The 22,700-nt window shown below is 55.6% G+C and overlaps 1 protein-coding gene across 2 annotated transcripts in view; it reads left to right on the top strand.

Moving 5' to 3' along the window:
- The window catches only part of ABCC3 (ATP binding cassette subfamily C member 3), a 54,789-nt gene that overhangs the window by 25,933 nt on the left and 6,156 nt on the right, over nt 1–22,700 (top strand). Inside the window, exons 7-28 of one of the 2 annotated variants that reach the window (XM_045525133.1) lie at nt 140–271; nt 1,391–1,582; nt 4,964–5,141; nt 5,243–5,404; nt 6,903–6,995; nt 8,205–8,408; nt 8,530–8,676; nt 9,061–9,148; nt 9,447–9,513; nt 9,736–9,862; nt 9,948–10,124; nt 12,626–12,793; nt 13,117–13,306; nt 14,271–14,385; nt 14,561–14,705; nt 14,803–15,010; nt 15,198–15,508; nt 16,279–16,478; nt 16,598–16,724; nt 17,789–17,890; nt 21,743–21,889; nt 22,075–22,233. In XM_045525133.1, the coding sequence (XP_045381089.1) occupies nt 140–271; nt 1,391–1,582; nt 4,964–5,141; nt 5,243–5,404; nt 6,903–6,995; nt 8,205–8,408; nt 8,530–8,676; nt 9,061–9,148; nt 9,447–9,513; nt 9,736–9,862; nt 9,948–10,124; nt 12,626–12,793; nt 13,117–13,306; nt 14,271–14,385; nt 14,561–14,705; nt 14,803–15,010; nt 15,198–15,508; nt 16,279–16,478; nt 16,598–16,724; nt 17,789–17,890; nt 21,743–21,889; nt 22,075–22,233 (3,439 nt within the window). Of the gene's footprint in view, nt 1–139; nt 272–1,390; nt 1,583–4,963; nt 5,142–5,242; nt 5,405–6,902; nt 6,996–8,204; nt 8,409–8,529; nt 8,677–9,060; nt 9,149–9,446; nt 9,514–9,735; nt 9,863–9,947; nt 10,125–12,625; nt 12,794–13,116; nt 13,307–14,270; nt 14,386–14,560; nt 14,706–14,802; nt 15,011–15,197; nt 15,509–16,278; nt 16,479–16,597; nt 16,725–17,788; nt 17,891–21,742; nt 21,890–22,074; nt 22,234–22,700 lie in introns of those variants that run through there. The other variant, XM_045525134.1, reaches the window with a different exon arrangement.

Raw genomic sequence — 22,700 nt, 5'->3', positions numbered from 1 at the left:
CACCGCCCTTGGTCACAGCACTCAAGGGAGACCCTCCTTTCTGGAGACCCTGGGGCCCTGGAGACACCGGCCCCCAGCTCCAGGCTCCTAAATTCTGACCCTATGTGGGGCTGCCTGCCGCCTCCACCCCCCCACCCAGGATGGCCATCCTCGGCTACCGGCGTCCCCTGGAGGAGCAGGACCTCTGGTCCCTCAATGAGGAGGACAAATCCTACAAGGTGGTGCAGCGGCTGCTGGAGGCGTGGAAGAAGCAGGAAAAGCAGGAGCCACGGTGAGGCCCTCGCTGTGTGCCGGCGCCCACCGCCCAGCCCCTCACGTACCCCGGGTCCCCTGCAGATGACGCTAGTGGGCCTGGGATGGTCACTCAGGGTGGCGGGCAGGGCAGGTGCAGGTGATTTCTTGGTGGCCTCAGGGCCATTGTGTGGGAAGCTTATGCCTGGACAGGGCTAGTTTTCCCCAGCTCTAGTGAGGGCAGGAGAACGGCTGGCTCTTCCCTACGCTTGCTCTGCCCTGGGCTCCGTCTTCTCAACAGCCCTACAGTGTGGGTTCTATTGTCCCCATGTTACAGATGGGGACAACTAGGCCCAAGGTCCCCTAGTTGACGGGGGCAGAGCTGGACTCCACACCCAGCTGTCTGGCCCCAGAAGTCCCGCTGTCACCACTGCACCACGCTGCCTGACTTACAGGGTAGATTCCGGGAACTTCCTCCAGGAGTGGAGGGAGCCAGCACAGTCCCACCCACTCCGGCCTTCTCTTTCTGTCTCTGGCCAACTGCCCGGCCAAGAGAGCTGGGGCTCAGAGTCATCCTTCTCCGGCCACTTCTGCCCCAGGGTTGAACTCTCTTTCCTCCCACATGACCTCGGAGTTCAGTGCTTACTCAGCCCAGGCTCCTGGTTGTCACCAGCTGTTGGAGGAACAAAGACTGGGCCTGGCTAGCAGTATCTTGGCTTCCATGGCGTGAGCCTCTGGGAAGACCGACGGGCCCCCCGTCTGCCGGCTGCACCCCTCTCTGTCCCTCCAAGCCACCTTCAACCCCATCCTGCTCAGCTGCCCAGTTCATGTGCCACGGGCCATCCTTGCCCTCATCTCCCCTTCGCTCTCGGCGTCCGCCCTGGAGCCAGCCCTGGGGAGCTAGGGAGAGGCCAGAGGCTGGGAAGAGCTGGGTTTTGTAGTCCTCGAGGTCGCAGTCTGGTCCCCCCTGCAGATGCCCTCTAGCACCCGAAGACAGAGTAACCCACACAATTCTCACGTTGTCTGTCCCCCTCTCAGTTCTGAGAGCCAGAAACCCACCTTCCTCCTCCTCCTCCTCACTCACAGCCAGCCCAGCCTGGCCCTTGGCTCCATGGGGCCCCGCGCCCATTGCACCCACTGCCCCTTCCTCCCCGACCAGATGCAAGTCTGCAGCGGCATCTGGGAAGACCGTCTCAGGCGAAGACGAGGCGCTGCTGCGGGCCCGGCCCAGGCCCGGGGGACCCTCGTTCCTGCGGGCCATGCTGGTCACCTTTGGCCCCAGCTTCCTCGTCGGTGCCTGCTTCAAGCTCATCCAGGACCTGCTGTCCTTCGTCAACCCGCAGCTGCTCAGGTGTCTGCTCGCTCCCTCTTGCTGTGGCCCTGCGAGAGGGCTGGGACACACAGGGAAGAGAACCCCAGGCCCAGAACGGGAGGGGCCATCCACTTCCTGTGTGACCCTTGGCAAGTGGCGTTGCCTCTCACCCCAGCTTCCCCATTCGCGTCCGCGTGCCAGGCACCGGGGTGGATATGTTACCAAGCTTTCTCTCTGGAAGTATTTCCAGAGTCCTATGCAGAAGTACCCTTACTCCTGTTTTACAAACGAGAAAGTAGAAACTCATAGAGGTGAAGTGACTCGGCCAAGGGCACACAGCTGGAAAAGAGGGAATCGGATCTGAGTCCAGGGCCTGGAACTCCAGCTCTGGTGTGCTTTTCACCACCATTGGGTTCTGCCATCTGTCACAGCAGTGGCTCAGACTAGAAGGAGCTCTCAGATGAGAGGGTGGGAGGGAGAGCTGCCCAGCAGCCGAGCCCCCAGCCCGGTGCCCCTCCAAGCGTGCATTCATGTGTTCCGTGAACATTTGTTGAGCCTCCAGGGTACCAGGATGGTGCTAGTCGCTAGGGATACAGAGATAGACAAGATATGGTCTTGAGGGCCGGGCGAGGTGGCTCACGCCTATAATCCTAGTACTCTGGGAGGCTGAGGTGGGAGGATCGTTTGAGATCAGGAGTTTGAGACCAGCCTGAGCAAGAGCGAGACACCGTCTCTACTAAAAATAGAAAAAAAAAAATTTAGCCAGTCAACTAAAAATAGAAACAAAAAATTAGCTGAGTGTGGAGGCTCACGCCCATAGTCCCAGCTACTTGGGAGGCTGAGGCAGGAGGATCGCTTGAGCTCAGGAGTTTGAGGTTGCTGTGAGCTAGGCTGATGCCTTGGCACTCACTCTAGCCAGGACAACAAAGCGAGACTCTGTCTCAAAAAAAAAAAAATGTTATGATCTTGAGGTCATGTGGGAGAAACCAGCGTGTACATCACTTGGAATGTGGGGGCAGAGCTGTACTCAGCTGTCTGGAAAGGCCTGGGAGGGCCAAGAAAGCCAGCCTGGGACAGAGCAGGGAACGCTCGCCAGCTCAGGAAGTCATAGGTTTGCAGGGACAAGTAGGGAAAGATAGAGGGGAAAGTTTAGCCTAAGCTACTCACAAAGGCCTGAGATAGCATGACTCAGGGATTCCAGGTGTTTCTGGGTTTAGAGGCTCTCCTGCCAGCAGGGCGGGGGAGGCAGGGCAGGGCTGGTGGGTGGAAGTGGGCCAACCTGTCAGATCAAGGCCAGGCATGAGATAAGCCTCCCTGGGAGCTGTTCCGGAGCTGGATGTGTGGCCAAGGAGAGGGAGGAGGCAGGGGCTACCTGGGCTCTGGCCTGGGGGACTGGTGGATGAGGGACCTCTTGCTGAGATGCTGGGCTCAGCAGGAGCGAGGCACCGGGTTGGGTGGGAGGTGCTGGTGGGGTGTCCGGGGTTGGGGGAGCGGTGGATGCCCACAGCCCCACATCTGTGGCTCTGCGCGCCCAGAGAGCCCATGTAGGGGGCAAGGGTGGAGCGCCCCAGCAGAGCCCTAGGAATCCCGATAGGCCAGGGGTGAGCGCAGGGCAGACTGGAGGGGCCAGAGCTGGGAAAAGAAAAGAACCTGGAATGAAGAGTGAAGTGCAGAAAACGCTTCCAGGGGTGGGGGCATGAGGGTAGTAGCCTCCAGCATAGAAAGTTGGCCAGCAAAATAGAGCCTGTGGGAGGCACCATGGAGCTGGTAATTGACTTTGCAAAAATAGAGGCTGGGACAAAGCGGAAGGGCCTGAGAGCTGGGGCTGCGGTGGAGACAGGGCCATCTAGAAACTTGCTAGAAACTTGCTGCAAAGAAAGGAGTATTGGCCAGTGGCTCAAGCCTATAATCCTGGCACCCTGGGAGGCTGATGTGGGAGGATTACCTGAGCACGGGCGTTTAAGACCAGCCTGAGCAAAAGCAAGACCCTGTCTCTACTAAAAATAGAAAAATTAGCCAGGCATCTTGGCACGTGCCTGTAGTCTCAGGTATTCAGGAGGCTGAGGCAGGAGGATCCCTTGAGCCCAGGAGTTCGAGGTTGCTGTGAGCTATGATCGTGCCACTGTACTCTACCTGGGGTGACAGAGAGAGACCCTGTCTCAAAAAAATACAAAGAAAGAAAGAAAGAAAAAAGAAAGGGGCATTCATTTCCTGGTAGCAAATCACAGCAGATTAGGTGGCTTAAAACAACAGAAATTGATTCCCTTACAGTTCTGGAGGCAAAAGCCCAAAATCAAGGTGTCAGCAGGGTTGGTTCCTTCCAGAGGATCTGTGGCATGCCTCTCTCCTGGCTTCTGGTAGTTTCTGACAACCCTCGGCGTTCCTGCCTAGTAGGTGCATCACTCTGATCTCTGTCTTCACGTGGCGTTCTTGTGTGTGTGTGTGTGTGTGTGTGTGTGTGTGTGTGTCTGCAGTTCTCCCTCTTCTTTCTCTTATAAAGACACCAGTCACTAGATTAGAGTCTACCCTACTCCAATATGACCTCATCGCAAAGATCCTATTTCCAAATGAGGTCACATCCCCAGGCACCAGGGCTTGGGGCCTGAGCTTACCTTTCTGAGAGACACAAGCTGTAACAGAAGGGGAGGCCTGGTTATGACCCTGGCTGGAGGCCCCACGGGTCCCACCCTGTCAACAGGCAAAGGTGCAGAGCAGCTGGCAGAGGGGCAGACAGTGGGGACCAGGGGAAAGGGGCAAGAACGGAGCACGTTCCCGGGGACAGGGGCAGCCAGGACCGTTGGAGGGCGCTCCTCTTCCGAGGCAGGAGAAAGGGAAGAGGGCGAGGGTTTGGAGCGTAGTGTGTGGGTGGCAGGGAGTCCTCAGTGGGTGGCTGAGTGGGAAGACAGCTGCTGAGAGGGGCAGGGCATGGGGACAGGCCAGAAGGTAAGGGAGGGGTGAAGAAGGCCCTGGGAGCGGAGGTGGGTTAGGGACCTGCAGAAGGTCACCAGGCGGCGCTGGGGGCCGCTGCAGTTGGGAGGATGGATTTGAGAGGGTCTTGTGGCAGACTGCGGAGCCCTCGGCAGCCCACCTTCCTACCGTGTGGTTCAGGAGGTAAGAGAGGCAGGTGGGCGAGGCTGGTGGTGAGAGCCACAGACAGTGGGTGACAGGGCCCAGGGGGGACAGGGAAGGAGGTGAAGGCAGCAGCCTGGCACAAGGATGGAGGTCATGGTCTTGAGGCAGCTGGGCTGACCCTCCCAGCTTGGGGGTGGGGTGTGGGGACGGGCTGGCAGCCCCCACTTGAGAGGCTGCAGAGGCAGGGGCTGCCGGGGAGGCTGAGTGTGGAAGCAGAGCGCTGCAGAGAAGGGACCAGCTGGGACTTTGGACACCCCTGCCCACCTCGTGCCTCTCTTTTCCCCACAGCGTCCTGATCAGGTTTATTTCCAACCCCTCGGCCCCCACCTGGTGGGGCTTCCTGGTGGCCGGGCTGATGTTCGTGTGCTCCATGATGCAGACACTGATCGTAAATCAGTATCACCAGTGCATCTTCGTGCTGGGGTTGAGGTTCCGTACGGCGATCATAGGTGTCATCTACAGGAAGGTCAGCTGGAGCAGGGCATGGAAGGAGTGGGGGGCAGGCCAGCCCTGGGCAGCTTGTGAGAGGCTCGCAGCCGAGTCCCCTGCTCTGCTGTCCGCCTGCAGGCTCTGGTGATCACCAGTTCGGTCAAACGTGCATCTACCGTGGGGGAAATTGTCAACCTCATGTCAGTGGACGCCCAGCGCTTCATGGACCTCGCCCCCTTCCTCAACCTGGTGTGGTCGGCACCCCTGCAGATCATCCTGGCAATCTACTTCCTCTGGCAGGTAACTCGAGCCCTGACCTCTGCCCCTTCCTCTGACCTTGCTGCAGAAGGGACAAGAGAGGACTGTTCTGGAGCCCAGGCACGTGACTATAATCCTAGCTACTTGGGAGGCTGAGTCAGGAAGGTCACTTGAGCCCAAGAGTTCAAGGCCAGCCTGGGCAGCATAGTAAGACTCCATCTCAAAAAAAAAAAAAAAAATTAGTTGGGTTCCTGCAGTCCCAGCTTCTCAGGAGGCTGAGTTGGGAGGGTCACTTGAGCCCAGGAGTTCGAGGCTGTAGTGTGTAATGATCATACCTGTAAATAGCCACTGCAGTCCAGCCTGGGCAACATAGCAAGACCCCATCTCTAAAAGGAAAGAGGCTGGGCGAAGTGGCTCATGTCTGTAATCCTAGCACTCTTAGAGGCCAAGGTGGGAGGATCACTTGAGGTCAGGAGTTTGAGACCAGCCTGAGCAAGAGCGAGACCCCGTCTCTACTAAAAGTAGAAAAAAGTAGCTGGGCGTGGTGGTGTGTGCCTGTAGTTCCAGCTACTCAGGAGGCTGAGGCAGGAGGATCACTTGAGCCCGGGAGTTTGAGGTTGCTGTGAGCTAGGCTGATGCCACGGCACTCTAGCCCGAGCAACAGAGCGAGACTCTGTCTAAAGAAAGAAAGGAAGGAAGGGAGAGAGGGAGGGAGGGAGGGAAGGAAGGAGGAAGGAGGGAAGGAAGAAAAGTAAGGGAAAAAAGAGAGGGTTATTCTGGGTAGGCAGAGAGGATATGGCATAGACACAAGGGCTTCCCTAGGTACTGGGGGCAGGGGAGGAGGAGCAGGACTTCGGGGATGCTGGTGCCTGCGGCTGAGTCCTTCCAACCTGTGCGTTACCCCTCCCGCAGAAGCCAGGGGAGGAAAGAGGGTCTTGGAGGCAGGATGGGTGTGACTCTGGCTGTCACTATCCATATGTGCCATCCTGTGTGTCTCGACACCCTTCTACGTTTGCCGTTTGTCCCTGTGGTCATTATCTGATGGCTGACTGCTTCTGCAAACGTGCAGTCATTCTGTCCTCATCTGTTTGGCCGACCACTATCTTTTGCTTCCTGCCCAGCTCCACGTTTCAGGTCAACAGGCCTGTTTGTCTGTTAGGTTCTGTCTGTAGACTTATCTGGTTATTTGTTCATCTGTCTTTTTTTTTTTTTTTTTTTTTTGAGACAGTGTCTCACTTTGTTGCCCAGGCTAGAGTGCCGTGGCGTCAGCCTAGCTCACAGCAACCTCAAACTCCTGGGCTCAAGCGATCCTCCTGCCTCAGCCTCCCGAGTAGCTGGGACTACAGGCATGCACCACCATGCCCGGCTAATTTCTTTCTATTTTTAGTAGAGACGGGTCTCGCTCTTGCTCAGGGTGGTCTCAAACTCCTGAGCTCAAGCCATCCACCCGCCTTGACCTCCCAGAGTGCTAGGATTATAGGCGTGAGCCACCACGCCCGGCCTGTTCATCTGTCTTATCTATCTATTTGTGCCTCCTCAGAACCTGGGTCCCTCTGCCCTGGCTGGAGTTGCTGTCATGGTCTTGGTGATCCCACTCAATGGAGCTGTGGCCGTGAAGATGCGTGCTATCCAGGTAGGTGCCACCACAGGTGCACTGCCCTGCCTGGGACACCTGGCCAGCTGCCTGGGGAAGGCTGTTCACTAGCCTGGGGGCCCCTCCACTGCCTTGCTTGCTGAGTATGGATGACTGCTAGCCACTTGCATGAACCATAGCTCATTCTGCCCTCACAGCTCTGAAAGAGTTTTAGTAACTTTCTCATTTTGCAGCTGAGGAAGCAAGGCCAGAGAAATTATGGCAGTCCAGAATCAGACAGAGCTGGGACTGGAACCTGAGTCTTCTGGTCTAATGAAATCTTTCCCCACTAAGCATAAATAGCCAGTCATTCAGTCCGTTATTTGCAAATATGTGTTGAAGTCTTCAGTAGCTTCCCACTGCCCGTAGAATAAATGACAAACTCCCTGAGACCACCCACCAGGCCCCTGCTTACCTTGCCAATCCCTCATTGCCTCCCACCCCAGGGCATGGCCAAGTTTCAGCCAGCCTGGCCTTCTTTCTTTTTTTCAAAGCACCAAACTCAGCGTACCTCTGGGCCACCGCACATACTGTTCCCTCTGCCTGGAACACTCTTCACCCTTCTCACCTGCCAGCTCCTTCCTTCCTCTCAGCATAAATGTCACTTCCTCCAGAAGCCCACCCTGATTACCCTGTTTAAGTTCGTTTCCCCACCTCCACCCCATTGCTCTCTTGCACTATTATTTTCCTTCAGAGCACACATAATGATTTCTAATTAAGCATTAATTTGGGTAATCGTTTGCTCATTATCCGCCTCCTCCATCAGACTGTCAGCTGTATCATGGTCGGGGCCTTGTCTGAATTGCTTATCAGGACATCCTCCATGTCCAGCACATGCCCTGGCACATAGTAGGCACTCAGCAAATAGGGGTTGAATGAATGAACTCATCCGGTGTGCCAAGCCTTGGGTTAGCATCTGGAAGAACAAAGAGAAATAAACAATTCATACCCTCAGGAGCCTCACAGTCTGATGGGGAAACCTATGTAAAGGGAGGGTTATGGAACGAGAGGAAAGTGCCACATGCCTTAGAAACCCAGGGAAGGGGGCAGGGGATGCTGCCTGGGAGGGTCAGTGACAGTGGCACTGAGGGTGGAGCTGGATTTGGTCAGGCCGAGGACACGGGGGAGGCAAGGGCTGGGCATTCCGGCACAGGGTAGGAGGCCGGGGAGGGCAGCGGGTGTGCCACCGCAACTCTTTGCACCGTGCAGGTGCAGCAAATGAAGCTCAAGGACTCACGCATCAAGCTGATGAGCGAGATCCTAGCTGGCATCAAGGTGCTGAAGCTGTACGCCTGGGAGCCCAGCTTCTCGGAGCAGGTGGAGGGCATCAGGAAGGGCGAGCTCCAGCTGCTGCGCAAGGCGGCCTACCTCCACGCCCTCTCCACCTTCTTCTGGACCTGCACCCCGTTCCTGGTAAGGCTCCCTGCCGGGGCTGGGCTCCTGCCTCCCGCTGGGCCAGCCCGGGGCTCTGGGTGCCCGGGTGTGGCTGGGGCCCAGCAGACTCCACCCCGACACCCACCCGCCCTCTGCCCAGGTGACCCTGATCACGCTCGGGGTGTACGTGTGCGTGGACCAGAACAACGTGCTGGACGCCGAGAAGGCCTTTGTGTCCGTGTCCTTGTTCAATATCTTAAAGTTTCCCCTCCAACTGCTGCCCCAGTTAATCAGCAGCCTGACTCAGGTAACCGCGCGTGGGGCTGGGCATCCCGCTGGAGTTAGGGCAGGTTGTTGGGGTTCAGAGAAAGGTCACTTAGGGTCAAGGGATAATCAGGGAGAGTTGCTGGAATCAGGGGAGGGCCACTGGTGTTCTGAAGAGTTGTTCAAGGTTGAATGAGGTCACTGGGATCAGGGGTCATTTGGAGTCACAGGAGGTCAGGTGAGGTCTCCGGAGACAGCCCCCTCTTTGGGCAGTGGGAGCCACGGAAGACAGTCATGGGAGGGGCCCCAGTGCCACTGTCTGGGCCCGCCTAGCCCAGGAAGTTGGGGACAGGGCAGGCGTAGGCGGAGGGGGTGGAAGCGGGGGTGGGAGTAGCACAGTCTCCAGGGCTGCCTCACCCTCCTGCAGACCAGTGTGTCTCTGAAACGGATCCAGCATTTCCTGAGCCAAGATGAACTTGACCTCCAGTGTGTGGAAAGAAAGACCATCTCTCCAGGTCCAGAGACCCTCCTCCTGGGCTGTTTACCCCAATCCTGGCTCTGGAAAATCCTCTCCTCCAAGCTCTCTCATTGTCCCGTCACAACCCTCCTCTTCTTCCTCTTCACATCCGCTTTGACTCTGTGACCCCTTTCTCCTCCTCTGAGTTCTCTGTTCTCTGCCCCCCAGGGCTCTCCATACCTCTCTCTCCCTTCTTCCCCCCAAGGGTTCCCCTCCCCTGGCCCAGGCTTTCCTCCCCTCTCCCCTGTGCTCTTCCCCCCATCCCTCCCTGACCCTATGCACCTTGGTCCTCGCAGGCTATGCCATCACCATGCACTGTGGCACCTTCACCTGGGCTCAGGACCTGCCCCCCATCCTGCTCAGGTACCAGCTTCTCCCATCCCTTCTCTGACCCCCACCGTGGGCTGAAGATCAGGTCAATAGCAGCCCACAGCCGCCACCCCCAGGGCCTTTGAATGCAGGAAGAGCTTCAGCTTGCCAGGGTAGTGTCTGAGAGGGAGGAGGGCTTGAGTCTCCAGGTGGAAGATTGGGAACCAAAACCCTGGTCCCCACCTCTGACTGGACTCCTGGGTTCCTTGCCCCTAGGCTAAACATCCAGGTCCCAAAAGGGGCGCTGGTGGCTGTGGTGGGGCCTGTGGGCTGTGGGAAGTCCTCCCTGGTGTCTGCCCTGCTGGGAGAGATGGAGAAGCTAGAAGGCACAGTGCACATGAAGGTGAGAGAGGCGGGGGCTCCCGGGCAGGGCATGGGGCTCAGCCACAGCCTGGGCAAGCCCCAAGGTAACCTCCTCCTGTGGCCAGGGCTCCGTGGCCTACGTGCCCCAGCAGGCATGGATCCAGAACTGCACTCTTCAGGAAAACGTGCTGTTTGGCCAAGCACTGGACCCCAAGCGCTACCAGCGGGCGCTGGAGGCCTGTGCCTTGCTCGCTGACCTGGAGATGCTGCCTGGTGGGGACCAGACGGAGATTGGAGAGAAGGTACAGCGTCCCCTCCCACCCCTGAGGAGCCAGCACGTACAGCTGTCCTCCTCAACCCAGCCCAGGGCCATAGATGCATTCACTCATTTAATCACTCATTCACACATTCATGCACCATCATGCCCACCTCTGTGCCAGGCACTGGGGAAAAAGATCTATTACCTATTTAACGTGTGAACAGGTAAGGGCTATAGAATGCCCTGAGGCCAGGTGGAAGCCTGTGCAGGATACAGGGAGGGCACTGGGGGGATTTTGCATAAGGAAGCAAACTTTGAACTGAAATCTTAACAACTGAGGAAAAGGAGCTCATCATTCATCTATTCATTCATTCATCTGATTTTCATTAAGCACCTATGATATGCCAGGCAATAGTAAACACCGGGCTAAAATCTCTGCCTTCATATAGGTTACATTCTAGTGGGAGAAAGAGACAATAAGCAAGATAAATAAGTAAAATATATATTAGATAAATGCTTAGTGGAAAAAATAAAGCAGGGAAGGAATACAGGAATACCGGCAGGGCTAAATTGTTAGAGTAGCTTGAGAAAGACCCACTACGAATCAGAGACCCGAGCAAAGAGCAGGGCTGGGTGCAGTGGCTCACGCCTGTAATCCTAGCACTTTGAGAGGAGAAGGCAGGAGAACCACTTGAGGCCAGGAGTTCAAGGCTGAGTTTGTGCCACTGCGCTCCAGCCTGGGTAACAGAGTCAGACTCTGCCTCAAAAAAACAAAACAAAAAACCAAAAGAAAACAACAGCTGGAGCGAGCCCTGTCTGGGGCCACAGAGCCCCATCTGGGGGCCATGGAACCCTGTCTGTGGCAGGCCATCAGAGGCAGAAAGAGCAAGCAGTGCAGAGCCTTGGAGGCAGGAGTGTGACTCGGAGTTGGAGGACCAGCAAGGAGGCCAGTGTGACTGAAATGAAGTGAGCATGAGGCTCCAGAGTGGTGACAAGGCAGCCACGTCATTTGGGTTCCACGGGTCACTCAAAGGACTGTGTGGCTTTTGCCCAGAGTGATGAAAGCCATTGCAGGGTGTGAGCCCAGGAACAGGAGGCGGACCTGGACGTGCAACCCAGTGCCCTTTAGTGTTACTGGAGGTTAGGAAGTGGAAGGAGGGTTCAGGGTGAGGCAAATCCTTGCTGACGTTGGTTAAGAGTTTGGACTTTACTCTAAAACACATGAGACATCAGTGAAAGGTTTTGGGTTTTGATTAATTAATTTTTAACCGTGGTAAGATACACATAACACAAAATGTACATTCTTAGCCTTTTTTTTGCGGGGGTGGGGGGTGGACACAGTCTCACTCTGTCACCCTGGGTAGAGTGCCCCAGTGTCATCATAGCTCACAGTAACCTCAAACTCCTGGGCTCAAGCCATCCTCCTGCCTCAGCCTCCTGAGTAGCTGGGACTACAGCCATGCACCACGATGCCCAGCTAATTTTTCTATTTTTTTGGGTTCTCGCTCTCGTTCAGGCTGGTTACAAATTCTTACCCATTTTTAAATGTACAGTTTAGCAGTGTCTGTGCAACCAACCTCCAGAAGCTTTTCATCTTGTAAAACTGAAGCTCTGTACCTGTTCAACAATAGCTCCCCGGACCCCCAGCCCTTAGCAACCACCATGCCGTTTCCTATTTTTAGGAATCTGACTACTCTAGTGTCTTAGTCCATTTTCTGTTGCTTATAAGAAAAGGAATTTATTTCTTACAGTTCTGGAGCCTGGGAAGTCCAAGGTTGACAGGATGCATCCGGTGAGGGCCTTCTTGCTGGTGGGGACTCTGCAGAGTCCTGAGGCCGCGAGGGGCATCGCATGCAGAGGGGCTGTGCGTGCTAGCTCAGGTCTCTCTGCTTCCCGTTCCACTGCTGTGATAACCTATTCATCCATTAACCCAATAATCCATGAATGGATTAACCATTCATGAGGGTGCACTTCTTAAAGGCCCTACCTCCCAATATTGCCACATTGGGGATTAAATTTCAACGTGAGTTTTGGCGTTTTAATATTCAAACCATCTTATCTAGGCATCTTGCGAGAGTGGAATCATGCATAATTTGTGACTTCTTTCATCAATATAATGTTGTAGCATGTGTTAGAATTGCCTTGCTTTTTGAGGCTGAGTGATATTCCGTTTTATGTGCATATCATATTTTGTTTATCCATTCATCTGTCAGTGGGTGCTTGGGTTGGGCAGGAAACCAGCTGGGCGGGGTGGTAGAGTAAGGGAGGAGGATGGCCTCACCTGCCCCAGGAGGACTCTGAGAGCCACTGCTCCTTCCTCTGTGGGTTTACAGCTTTGCAGGGACAGCCTCCTTCTCCCCAGTCCCCGAAGGGAAGTTTTTCTTGTTGTCTAACCCAAGTCTTTCTTGTTGCCCTTTCACTGCCTGTGAAATGTGGGTTCAGAGGCCTGCCTTGCTGAATGACAGTGGACAGGCCTTTGTCCCCTTGGGCCTGTCTGACCCCCTTCCACCAAGCTCCCACCTCCCACCACCCTCCTCCTTCCAGGGCATTAACTTGTCTGGGGGCCAGCGGCAGCGGGTCAGTCTGGCTCGAGCTGTCTATAGTGGCGCTGACATTGTTCTGCTGGATGACCCACTGTCAGCGGTGGACTCCCATGTGGCCAAGCATATCTTCGACCAAGTCATCGGGCCAGAAGGTGTGCTGGCAGGCAAGGTGAGGCCTGCCAGGGGCTAAGGGGGCTAAGGTGTGAGATCTGGGGCCCTTGGAGAGAACTGGTGGGAAGCTGGAGGTTTGGGTGAGACCTAGAGGTGTGGGGGCCTAAGAAGCAGGCACGTGGGTTGGGTGGCAGGGGACACCCATGGGGACACACACCCCTGAGGCACTAAGCAGGCGGTAGCTAGCGTGGGGTGAACCACCCATGTGCCTGTCCGGCTCCCTGGCACATGGGTGCCTTGCACTCACTCTGTGGCTCCATGCCTGTGCCAGGGGTGTGTGTTGAGGCCAGTGGGGGTGAGAGCCTGCTGCCTTCTCCCCAGACTCGGGTGCTGGTGACACACGGCATCAGCTTCCTGCCCCAGACAGACTTCATCGTAGTGCTCGCTGACGGACAGGTGTCTGAGATGGGCCCCTACTCAGCCCTGCTGCAGCGCAACGGCGACTTCGCTAACTTCCTCCGCAACTATGCACCTGATGAGGGCCAGGAACACCTGGAGGGCAGCAGGACCGGTACCACCATCCCTGGCCCTCTGCCCCCCGTGCCCTCCCAGCATCTTCCCTGTCCGGGAAGTCTCTGAGTGTCTCAGGCCTGGCTCAGTGTTGCAGCAGGGAGGTTCTGGGAAACTTGGGTCATCGGTGTGACAGCCACCAGAGGGAAAGTGTGCTGGACACAGCCAAGTCCTGTCTCCTCCTGTTCCCTCACTCTGGGACCTTGGATCAGCAGCTCAGGTCCTGAAGCCTCAGTTTTCCCATCTGTCAAAAGGGTGTAAGAGCCCAGGCCCAGCTTGTGTGGCAAGGCTGTTTCATGGATAAATTGACAATTGTGCAAGGGCTTGGCAAAGTCATTTATTTATCAACCAAGATTTACTGAGCAATTACTATGTCCAGGTACTGTTCTAGGCACTGACACATAGCAGTGAACAAACAGAAATTCCCTGTCTCATAGAACCCATAGAAGTCTCTGGGTTCACAAGGCACCCCTGCCCCTACCCTCTTCTTGCCTGGCTCCAGTCCTCCAGCCCCAAACTCTGGATCGGCCGGCAGACCTCTTCCCCGGCCTTCTGCCTGCTGCCATGTAATCGGCAAATGTGCCTTGAGCATTTCCAAGTGCTGTGCCCCTTGCTCAGCATGTGACACATTTCCCTTTAATCCTCATGCTGGTGCAATGAGGTAGATACTCTTACCCCCTTTTCACATGCCTGCCTAACGTCACGCAGCAAGGGAGTGGGCTTTAAGCTCAGCCAGTCTGACTCCAGAGCCCAAGTTCCTAACCCTTATATTGGAGTCTCCTCTACAGTCCTTGAAGGGAAGTTTTTCTTGTCTAACCCAAGTCTTTCTTGTTGCCCTTTCAGTCCCTCATCTTTTCTCATGCTTGTCCATCCAGGCCCTTTCACTGGAGTGGGGGCTGGGGGGTACCAGGGGCTTGCAGGGAGAGCTAGTCGAACTCTGTCCGCTTCCTCCCACCCCACCACAGCCTTGGAAGGCGCAGAGGCTGAGGAGGTGCTGCTGATCGAAGACACGCTCAGCAACCACACAGACCTGATGGACAATGAGCCAGCCGCGTACGAGGTCCAGAAGCAGTTTATGAGGTGAGCTCCTGAGAGTTCTCAGCACCCCCTGCCGGGAGGCTGCGACAGGTCTCCCCAAGCCCTGTCAGGTGGGCTGCAGGCAGGTATTTTCCCTGACACTCACACTCTGGGCCTCTGTCGTGGGGTGGCAAGCGTTGGGGGCCTTCTCCCTGGGTCTGACCAGTTGCCTTCCCAGACAGCTGAGTGCCATGTCCTCCGACGGAGAGGACCAGGGTCAGGCTGTGCCCCGGAGATGCCGCATTCCATCACAGAAGGTGCAGGAGACAGACACAAAGGCTAACGGGGTGCTGATCCAGGAGGAGAAAGTGGAGACCGGCACCGTGAGTAGGGTGGACCAGAAGGGCTGGAGAGGATGGCAGCCCTCCAGCAGTCCTGGGACTCACAGAGTCCTCTGTCCCTGACTGCCACTCCCTACAGGTGAAGCTGAGTGTGTTCTGGGATTATGCCAAGGCAGTGGGGCTCTGGACCTCGCTGGCCATCCTTCTCCTCCATGTGGGTCAAAGTGGGGCCGCCATTGGGGCCAGCGTGTGGCTTAGTGCCTGGGCCAACGATGCCATGGTGGACAGCAGACAGAACAACACTTCCCTGAGGCTGGGCGTCTATGCAGGCTTGGGAATTCTGCAAGGTGAACCTGTGAGAGTGCCCAAAAGGGGCTCCCACGTCCCTTCCTCTCCTCTGGGCTGCCAGGCCCCTCAAACCATGTTCCTGCCTTGGAGCCTTCCTAACCCACTCTGGCCAAGCCATGTCTGTGAATCTGTCCTCCGTGCCCGCCCCCTGGCCCAGGTAAGCTAGCCATCCTCTGCCTCCAACAGGGCTCCTGGTGATGCTGTCGGCCCTGACCATGGCTATGGGCGGCATGCAGGCTGCCGGCTTGCTGCACCAGGCGCTGCTGCACAACAAGATGCGCTCGCCACAGTCCTTCTTCGACACGACGCCCTCCGGCCGCATCCTCAACCGCTTCTCTAAGGACATCTTTGTCATCGATGAGGTTCTGGCCCCCGCCACCCTCATGCTACTGGGTTCCTTCTTCAACTCCATCTGCACTATCGTGGTCATCGTGTCCAGCACGCCGCTCTTCCTTGTGGTCATCCTGCCTCTAGGGGCGCTCTACATCTACGTGCAGGTGCGTGGGCGGCTGGGCGTGGCTCTAATGTGGGCGGGGCATCCGTGTGGGTGGGGCAGCCGGGGCGGGGCGCTTCGAGCCCCCAGCATTGCAGCAGGGTTTTCCTCACCTGTAAGATAGACTCCAACCTACCTCCTAGGGTTGGTGTGAGGATAAATAAAGTGAAATTAACTGTGACTGGCCCCGGAGCTCCTTCCTGTTGGCTGTTTTTTAATAAAACATTGTTAATGGTTTGGGACACATTATCCTCCCCTTCTTTTTCTACCTCTCTGAACATATGTGTGTTTGTATGTGTTTAACATGAATGAATTGATAACATTCAGATACAGCTAACTGTAAAAGGCTTTTGCAGACACTGAGCTCCTGTTCTGCAATGAATTAATCGTAGCAGAAGCTCGGCGCCTGGTAGAGAAACCGTGATCAGGGCTGTGCTCTGTGCTGGGCCAGGGGAGCCTCAGAAACACATCCTGTGTAGTCCTGGCCGTCTTGGGCCCACAGGGGAGACGATGGAAAGTGGGGACAGAGCCATGTTTTTGTGGGGCTGCAGCAGAGATGATCAGAGGGGAAGAAGGGTGAATTACAGACGCTCCAAGGCCCCAAGCCTTGGGTCTTTGGAGGTAGGGGGAAGGCAGCAGGGTCTCGGGGTAGGAGCAAGGCTGGCTGGGAGGAGGCCAGGGGAAGTGGGGGAAGTGGATGGGTTCAGAGACAGGCAGGACTGAGTTGGGGATTCCACGGGCCTGACTGCAAACTCTTTCCCCATCCCCCGCCAGCGCTTCTATGTGGCCACATCGCGGCAACTGAAGCGGCTGGAATCGGTCAGCCGCTCGCCCGTCTACTCCCACTTTTCGGAGACAATGACGGGCACCAGCGTCATCCGGGCCTACAACCGTGGCCAGGACTTTGAGGTCATGAGTGATACTAAGGTGGACATCAACCAGAGGAGCTGCTACCCCTACATCGTCTCCAACCGGTCAGAAGCCGCCTCTCTCACCTCCTGCTCCTCTAGGAGTTCCCACTAGCCTCTCTGGCGTTCAGGGTCCTGGCCCTTCCTCCACCCAGCCCCGTTTGCTCCTTGTGTGACCCCGACAGGTGGCTGAGCATCCGAGTGGAGTTTGTGGGGAGCTGTGCTGTGCTCTTTGCTGCACTATTTGCCGTGATTGGGAGAAGCAGCCTGAATCCAGGGCTGGTGGGCCTTTCTGTGTCCTATGCCCTGCAGGTACGGAGGGGCCTAGGCTCCAGGGCAGGGCCACCCCTGGGGCAGAGGTCACACCGGTACCACAAGCATCTCCTGAGTGCCCCTCTCTGCTCAACATGGGGACTAGCCACAGGTTCTGCTCTCGAGGACTGCGACTTCATAGTCAAGCATGGAAAGACATCAGCTGGGGATTGTGATTCAGGCTGAGCAGGTCTTTGTGGCTAGAAAAACAATATGTTTTAAAAGCCTGGAGGAGTTTCCCTGCTTTGGGGAGTTAGAGAAATGATCCTGGAGTTCGGCCCCAAAGGACAAACAGAATTTGTCCTATCTGTGGGCAAGATGACATGAGGGGAGGTCCAAGGGCAGGAATATACCTGTTCAGAGGCTGCAGAAAAAGCACACAGATTCGGTAACTAAAGCCTTGGCTGGAGCTCAGGCAAGTCGCTCTGACACTAGCCTGAATTGTCAAAGAGTGGTCTAACTGCATACGGAATTTTTGTAAAGCAGATCATATTTTTAATACCTCAGGTGGCTCAAATCTTGAATGCATTGGTAAACAAAGGGCAAGCCAGAAAGGTCAGTGTTCTTAAACTTTAATGTGCATATGCATCGCCTGGAGATCTTGTTAGAGTGTACATTCTGATTCAGCAGGCCTAGGATGGGGCTCAGGATTCTGCATTTTGATCAAGACTCCTTGGTATGCACAGTGTGGTCCCTGGGCCAGTTGCATCAACATCTTTTGGGAGCTTGTTAGAAACGAAGACCCTCAGGTTCCAGGTCCTACCTCAGACCTACTGAATCAGAAGCTGCATTTTAACAAGATTCTCTAGGAAGTCTTATACATATTAAAGTCTGAGAAACACCGGGTGAGGCAGTCCTTGGTTAAGTCTGCATTGTCTCTGTGAAGTACAGTTGTGATTAGAGCCCCGGTTGGCACACCTGTGGGCTTGCCCAGGCCCACCTGAGTCATAGGTGGGCTAGGCTGTCATTAATGGGAGCATGATCGAGGACTCTGAACTCTTCCCAAAGCCATTGCAGCAGGGAGGGGGAAACCACCCTATCCGTAACGCAGTCCTTTTTGCCAGGTGACATTTGCTCTGAACTGGATGATCCGCATGATGTCAGATTTGGAGTCTAATATCGTGGCGGTGGAGAGAGTGAAGGAGTACTCCAAGACAGAGACAGAGGTGGGTGCTGGGATGCGCCTGGGGCAAGGGACTCCGAAATAGCTGGGGAAGAACGTTGGGTGGCTTGCCATCCCTAAAACTTAAGGCCATCTGCTTAGGTGGCTCTTCATGCATTCATTTATCCATCCAAACCTTATGGAGCATCAACTAGAGGTCTATGCCAGGAGGTGTAAAGGGTTCAGAGTTGAGCAAAACAGGGTCTGCCCTCAAGCAGATTCTGATTTAGTGGGAGGGGTAAGACATATTGCAGGGTTCTGCGGTGAGTGACAAGAGCTCTGGCACGGTGCACCCCATGAGGGCAGATAAGGGAGATCCTTCAGCTGGGGTGATCGGGGAGGTGAGCTTAGATTTAAAGGATGGGCAGGTTTTGCTAGTCTAGGTAAGATAGTGGGGTGGGCGGTGGGAAGGTGAGCATTCCAGCCAAAGAGACCAGCCTGGGCAAAGGAGCAGAGGTGGGGCAATGTGCCCTTTGTTGGAAAAGGAGTTGTCCTCTACAGGGGCGTCCAGACTTTTCTCCACCCCCCCCTCCCATGGTCACAGCCCAGCCCTCTTCATGCCCAGAAGCTACACCGTCTCTGAGATCTCAGTGTCAAGCATCCCACCTTTAGACCACGCTGCTGTCCTTCCCAGCTCAGTTGTTCCAAGTCCTCCACGATCACAGCACTTTGTCCTCATCGGGACCCCCAGTCCCGTGACCCGCCTTTGTCTCTGTCCACCAGCTCCTCTGGCATCACTTTGTTGCCGCCCAACCTGGTTCATCTGCCTGCTGCACAGAGAAGAGCCAATGTACTGAGACAGTCAGGGTTGCAATGGAGGAAGAGTTTTTTTGTTTGTTTTTTCTGGAGACAGAGTCTCACTCTGTTGACCGGGCTAGAGTGCCGTGGCGTCAGCCTAGCTCACAGCAACCTCAAACTCCTGGGCTCAAGCGATCTTCCTGCCTCAGCCTCCCTAGTAGCTGGGACTACAGGCATGCGCCACCATGCCCAGCTAATTTTTCTATATATATTTTTAGCTGTCCAAATCATTTCTTTCTATTTTTAGTAGAGACGGGGTCTGGCTCTTGCTCAGGCTGGTCTCAAACTCCTGAGCTCAAACCATCTGCCCGCCTTGGCCTCCCAGAGTGCTGGGATTACAGGCGTGATCCACCGCGCCTGGCCTGGAGGAAGAGTTTTATTCTGCAGAGTGCTAAGTGGGGAGATGGGAGAAAGTTTCTCAAATCTGCCTCCTCAAGGATTTGGGAGACAGGGTTTTTAAGGATAGTTTGGCAGGCAACAGACCAGGCAATTAGGTTTGTTAATTGGGGCAAAATTATAAGGGTGTAGAAGTCATCTTGTGTTGCTCCAGTCCCTGGGGTCATAATTCCAGTTGAGTCTGTCTCTTGGTCTGGGCCGCTGGTCCATTGGGTGGGTCAACCAATCAATGCATTGGAATGCGAGCCCTGGGAGATAGCTTAAAAACTCCCTTATGGCTCACGCCTGTAATCCTAGCACTCTGGGAGGCCAAGGCAGGCAGATGGTTTGAGCTCAGGAGTTTGAGACCAGCCTGAGCAAGAGCGAGACCCCGTCTCTACTAAAAATAGAAAGAAATTATCTGGCCAACTAAAATATATATAGAAAAAATTAGCCGGGCATGGTGGCGCATGCCTGTAGTCCCAGCTACTCGGGAGGCTGAGGCAGTAGGATCGCTTAAGCCCAGGAGTTTGAGGTTGCTGTGAGCTAGGCTGACACCACGGCACTCACTCTAGCCCGGGCAACAGAGTGAGACTGTCTCAAAAAAAAAAAAAAAAAATGAAGCTTTATGACCACCAGTTGTGTGGCTCTGGAGTGGCAATAGAGAAGCAAACAGGGGGACAGTGACTAATTATTGTCATTATTTTTAGCTAGGCCCTTACCATAGTTCTCACCTTGCACCCCGTTTTATTAATTTGTAAGGGCGGTTTCAACTTCCCTCCCCAGCTAGGCTGGAGTCTGTGCTCCGCCAACACAAACGCTCTCAACTCCCCTGCCCTTCTCCCTCTCTAAGCGGTGCCCACCTACAAAACCCCACCCCAAGTCAACCCACCTATCTATCTCCTTTATACCTGCGCTGAACACCTAAAACGTTGCAGGAGAAAATCACTGATTGTACTTCAAGTTTAAAACCACACACCACTGCTGGGTTTTCCTACTTTGCTTCCCCAAGAAGCACGTGTTCCCACTTTCAGAAAGATTTCTTTCGAACATTCTCCGTCCGCAAACCCCACATCTCCTCCCTTGTGCTCAGCCGTAGACCTTGCCTGACACTTCCATGAGAAAATAGGTTATAAGACAGGAACCTCCTCCACCTTCCTGGGCCTTTAAAACTGCCTGTGTCTCCTTCATCTTCTTCCTTTCTCTTTTAGCGGGAATTATGCCTTTTGGTTTCAAAATCCAGCCCCTCCGCTCCTTCTCTTGGTGCCCAGGACTTGACTTCCTCAGTTTGCTCTCCAGCTCCTGCGCTGTCCGTCTTGCTCCCTCTGTCGGATGTTTCCCATCCACACGCAAACACATTCCAGGGCATCTTCCATTCGAGACACACAAACGAACCCTCCCTTTCCCCTGCATTCTCCGACCCCATTCCTCTGCTCTCCTTTGGCGTGAAGCTTGTTTTAAAGTACGGTCCGCATGTGCTCTCACCGCTTCCCCGGCACCCTTTGTCTTGTCTGCCCCCTACGGTCTGCTGTCTGGCCCTGTCACTTCACTGAGATGCTCACCAGGGACCTCCCAGCTTTCAAATCTAAGGGACACTTTTCTGTTCTCCTCTAATTTAACCTGTCAGTGATGTTCAGATGAAAGGACATCTCCCTTCTTCTTGGGGTCCTCCTAGATTCTGTGACCCTCACCCTGTCAGTCTGCCTCTGCTGAGCGCCCACCCCAGCCGGCCCTCTTCCTCCCAGCCTGGCCTCTCCTACCCCTGCCTTCTCCAGGCCTCGGCCCCAGCCCCCTCTCTCATGATCCTGTCTCCGCATCCCCACTCAGACACATGATCCTGTCTCCATATTCTCTACCTAGCAGCCAGAAAGATCCTTTAAAAACATATTAAATGACATCATTCCTTTGTGTACGGCCCTCTAATGGCTTTGCATCTCACTCAGAGTAAAAAAGCATAGTCCTTAAAATGGCTAGGCCCCCCATGATGGGGCCACCCACTGCCTCAGCCTCCTACCTCTCATCTTTGTCATTGTGTTCCAGAACGTACCTGGAGGCATTTGCACTTGCTGTTCTCTGTGCCTGGCATGCCTTTCCCCCAGCTATCCACTTGGTTTGTTCCCTCAACCCCCTCAGGTCTTTACTATCGCCTCCTCCAGGAAGCCTTCCCTGACCACCCTGTACAGAGCAGCAACACTGAGCGCTTCTTGGCCTCTAGCACTCATCACTTCTTACATTAAGATTTGTTGATTGTATGCCATCCTGTACTAGAATGTAAGCCTCAGGAGGGCAAGGACTTTGTCTCATTGGGGACAACACTGTGTCCCCACTGCCTGGCACAGGGTAGCCACTCAGTAATCAGGAATGGGTAAAGGCTGTGAGAGGGGAGGTAGGGCAGGCAGGGAGGGCATCTCAAGGAACATGGGGCACGAGGAGAGACAGGGAGCAGGTAGGAAGAGGGGTTTTGGGGTGGCTCAGTGGTGAAGAAGGTGAGAGGGATACAGAAGTCATTGAACCACAAAGTTGAGCCACAGGGGTGCCAGGAACTCCCCCTCGACTCCTGCCCTGCAGGACCATAGTGGGTAAGGACTGAGGGGCCTTGGGAGAGCGAGACTGAGAAATGAGGGCGGGCCAGGCCGGGGAGGAGGTGCCATCCTGCTGAGACCCTGTCGGTATCTCCCGCCAGGCCCCCTGGGTGGTGGAGGGCAGGCGCCCTCCCGAGGGCTGGCCCCAGCGTGGGGAGGTGGAGTTCCGGAACTACTCCGTGCGCTACCGGCCCGGCCTGGACCTGGTGCTGAGAAACCTGAGCCTGCTCGTGCGCGGTGGCGAGAAGGTACCGTGCGGAGGGTGGGTCCTGGGTGTGCTGGTGCCTGGGGACGTGGCCACAGCCTTCGTGGGGAGCGTGGGTCTTTGAGGGAGCAGGTGCTCTGGCCAGACGTCTGCTTGGCCTCTTAGGGAGTCCCGCAGATGCCCGTGACCTCTCAGCTTCCCCCTGACAGCCCTCCCCCACCCCTCCAGGTGGGGATCGTGGGCCGCACTGGGGCCGGCAAATCGTCCATGACCCTGAGCCTCTTCCGCATCCTGGAGGCAGCAGAGGGTGAAATCCTCATCGACGGCCTCAACGTGGCAGACATCGGCCTCCATGACCTGCGTTCTCAGCTGACCATCATCCCCCAGGTGTGAGCCTGGCATGGACTGGCCACACTGAGCAACAACCCCGGGGCAGGCCCCACCCCTGTTCTGTAGCTTGTGGATGGGGACTGGGACCTTGGTCTTGAGGCTGGGGGTAGGGGTCGGGGGTGCGTGGACAGCAGGGGGCAGAGCCACCAAGGAACCAACCCAGTCACAGATCTGGAAGGGCCAGACATCCCTGCCCAGTGAGGCCCTGCCCTTTGCCCTCCTGGACCAGCAAATGCGGGGGGTGCACAGGACCCCTCCAAGTGCCCCATCTCCTGAGACGTTCTGTCCTGGTCTCCTGTTTACAGCTCTGAAATACGTTTCACTTTTCTGGCTCCTCCAGACTCTAGGGTATATTTTTCTGCCGACTGGACACTTTGGAGTCAGCTTAGTGGCTGATTCCTGTGTTAGCAGAGCACTGGGTGACTGGCAAAGCGGAGCTTTATCGTCCCCCGCAGGCAATTCTC

The sequence above is a fragment of the Lemur catta genome, chromosome 15, assembly GCF_020740605.2.
Source record: "Lemur catta isolate mLemCat1 chromosome 15, mLemCat1.pri, whole genome shotgun sequence".
Classification (NCBI taxonomy): domain Eukaryota; kingdom Metazoa; phylum Chordata; class Mammalia; order Primates; family Lemuridae; genus Lemur; species Lemur catta.
Note: the sequence above shows the minus strand (reverse complement) of the source record. Positions and strands in the feature narration are given on the sequence as shown.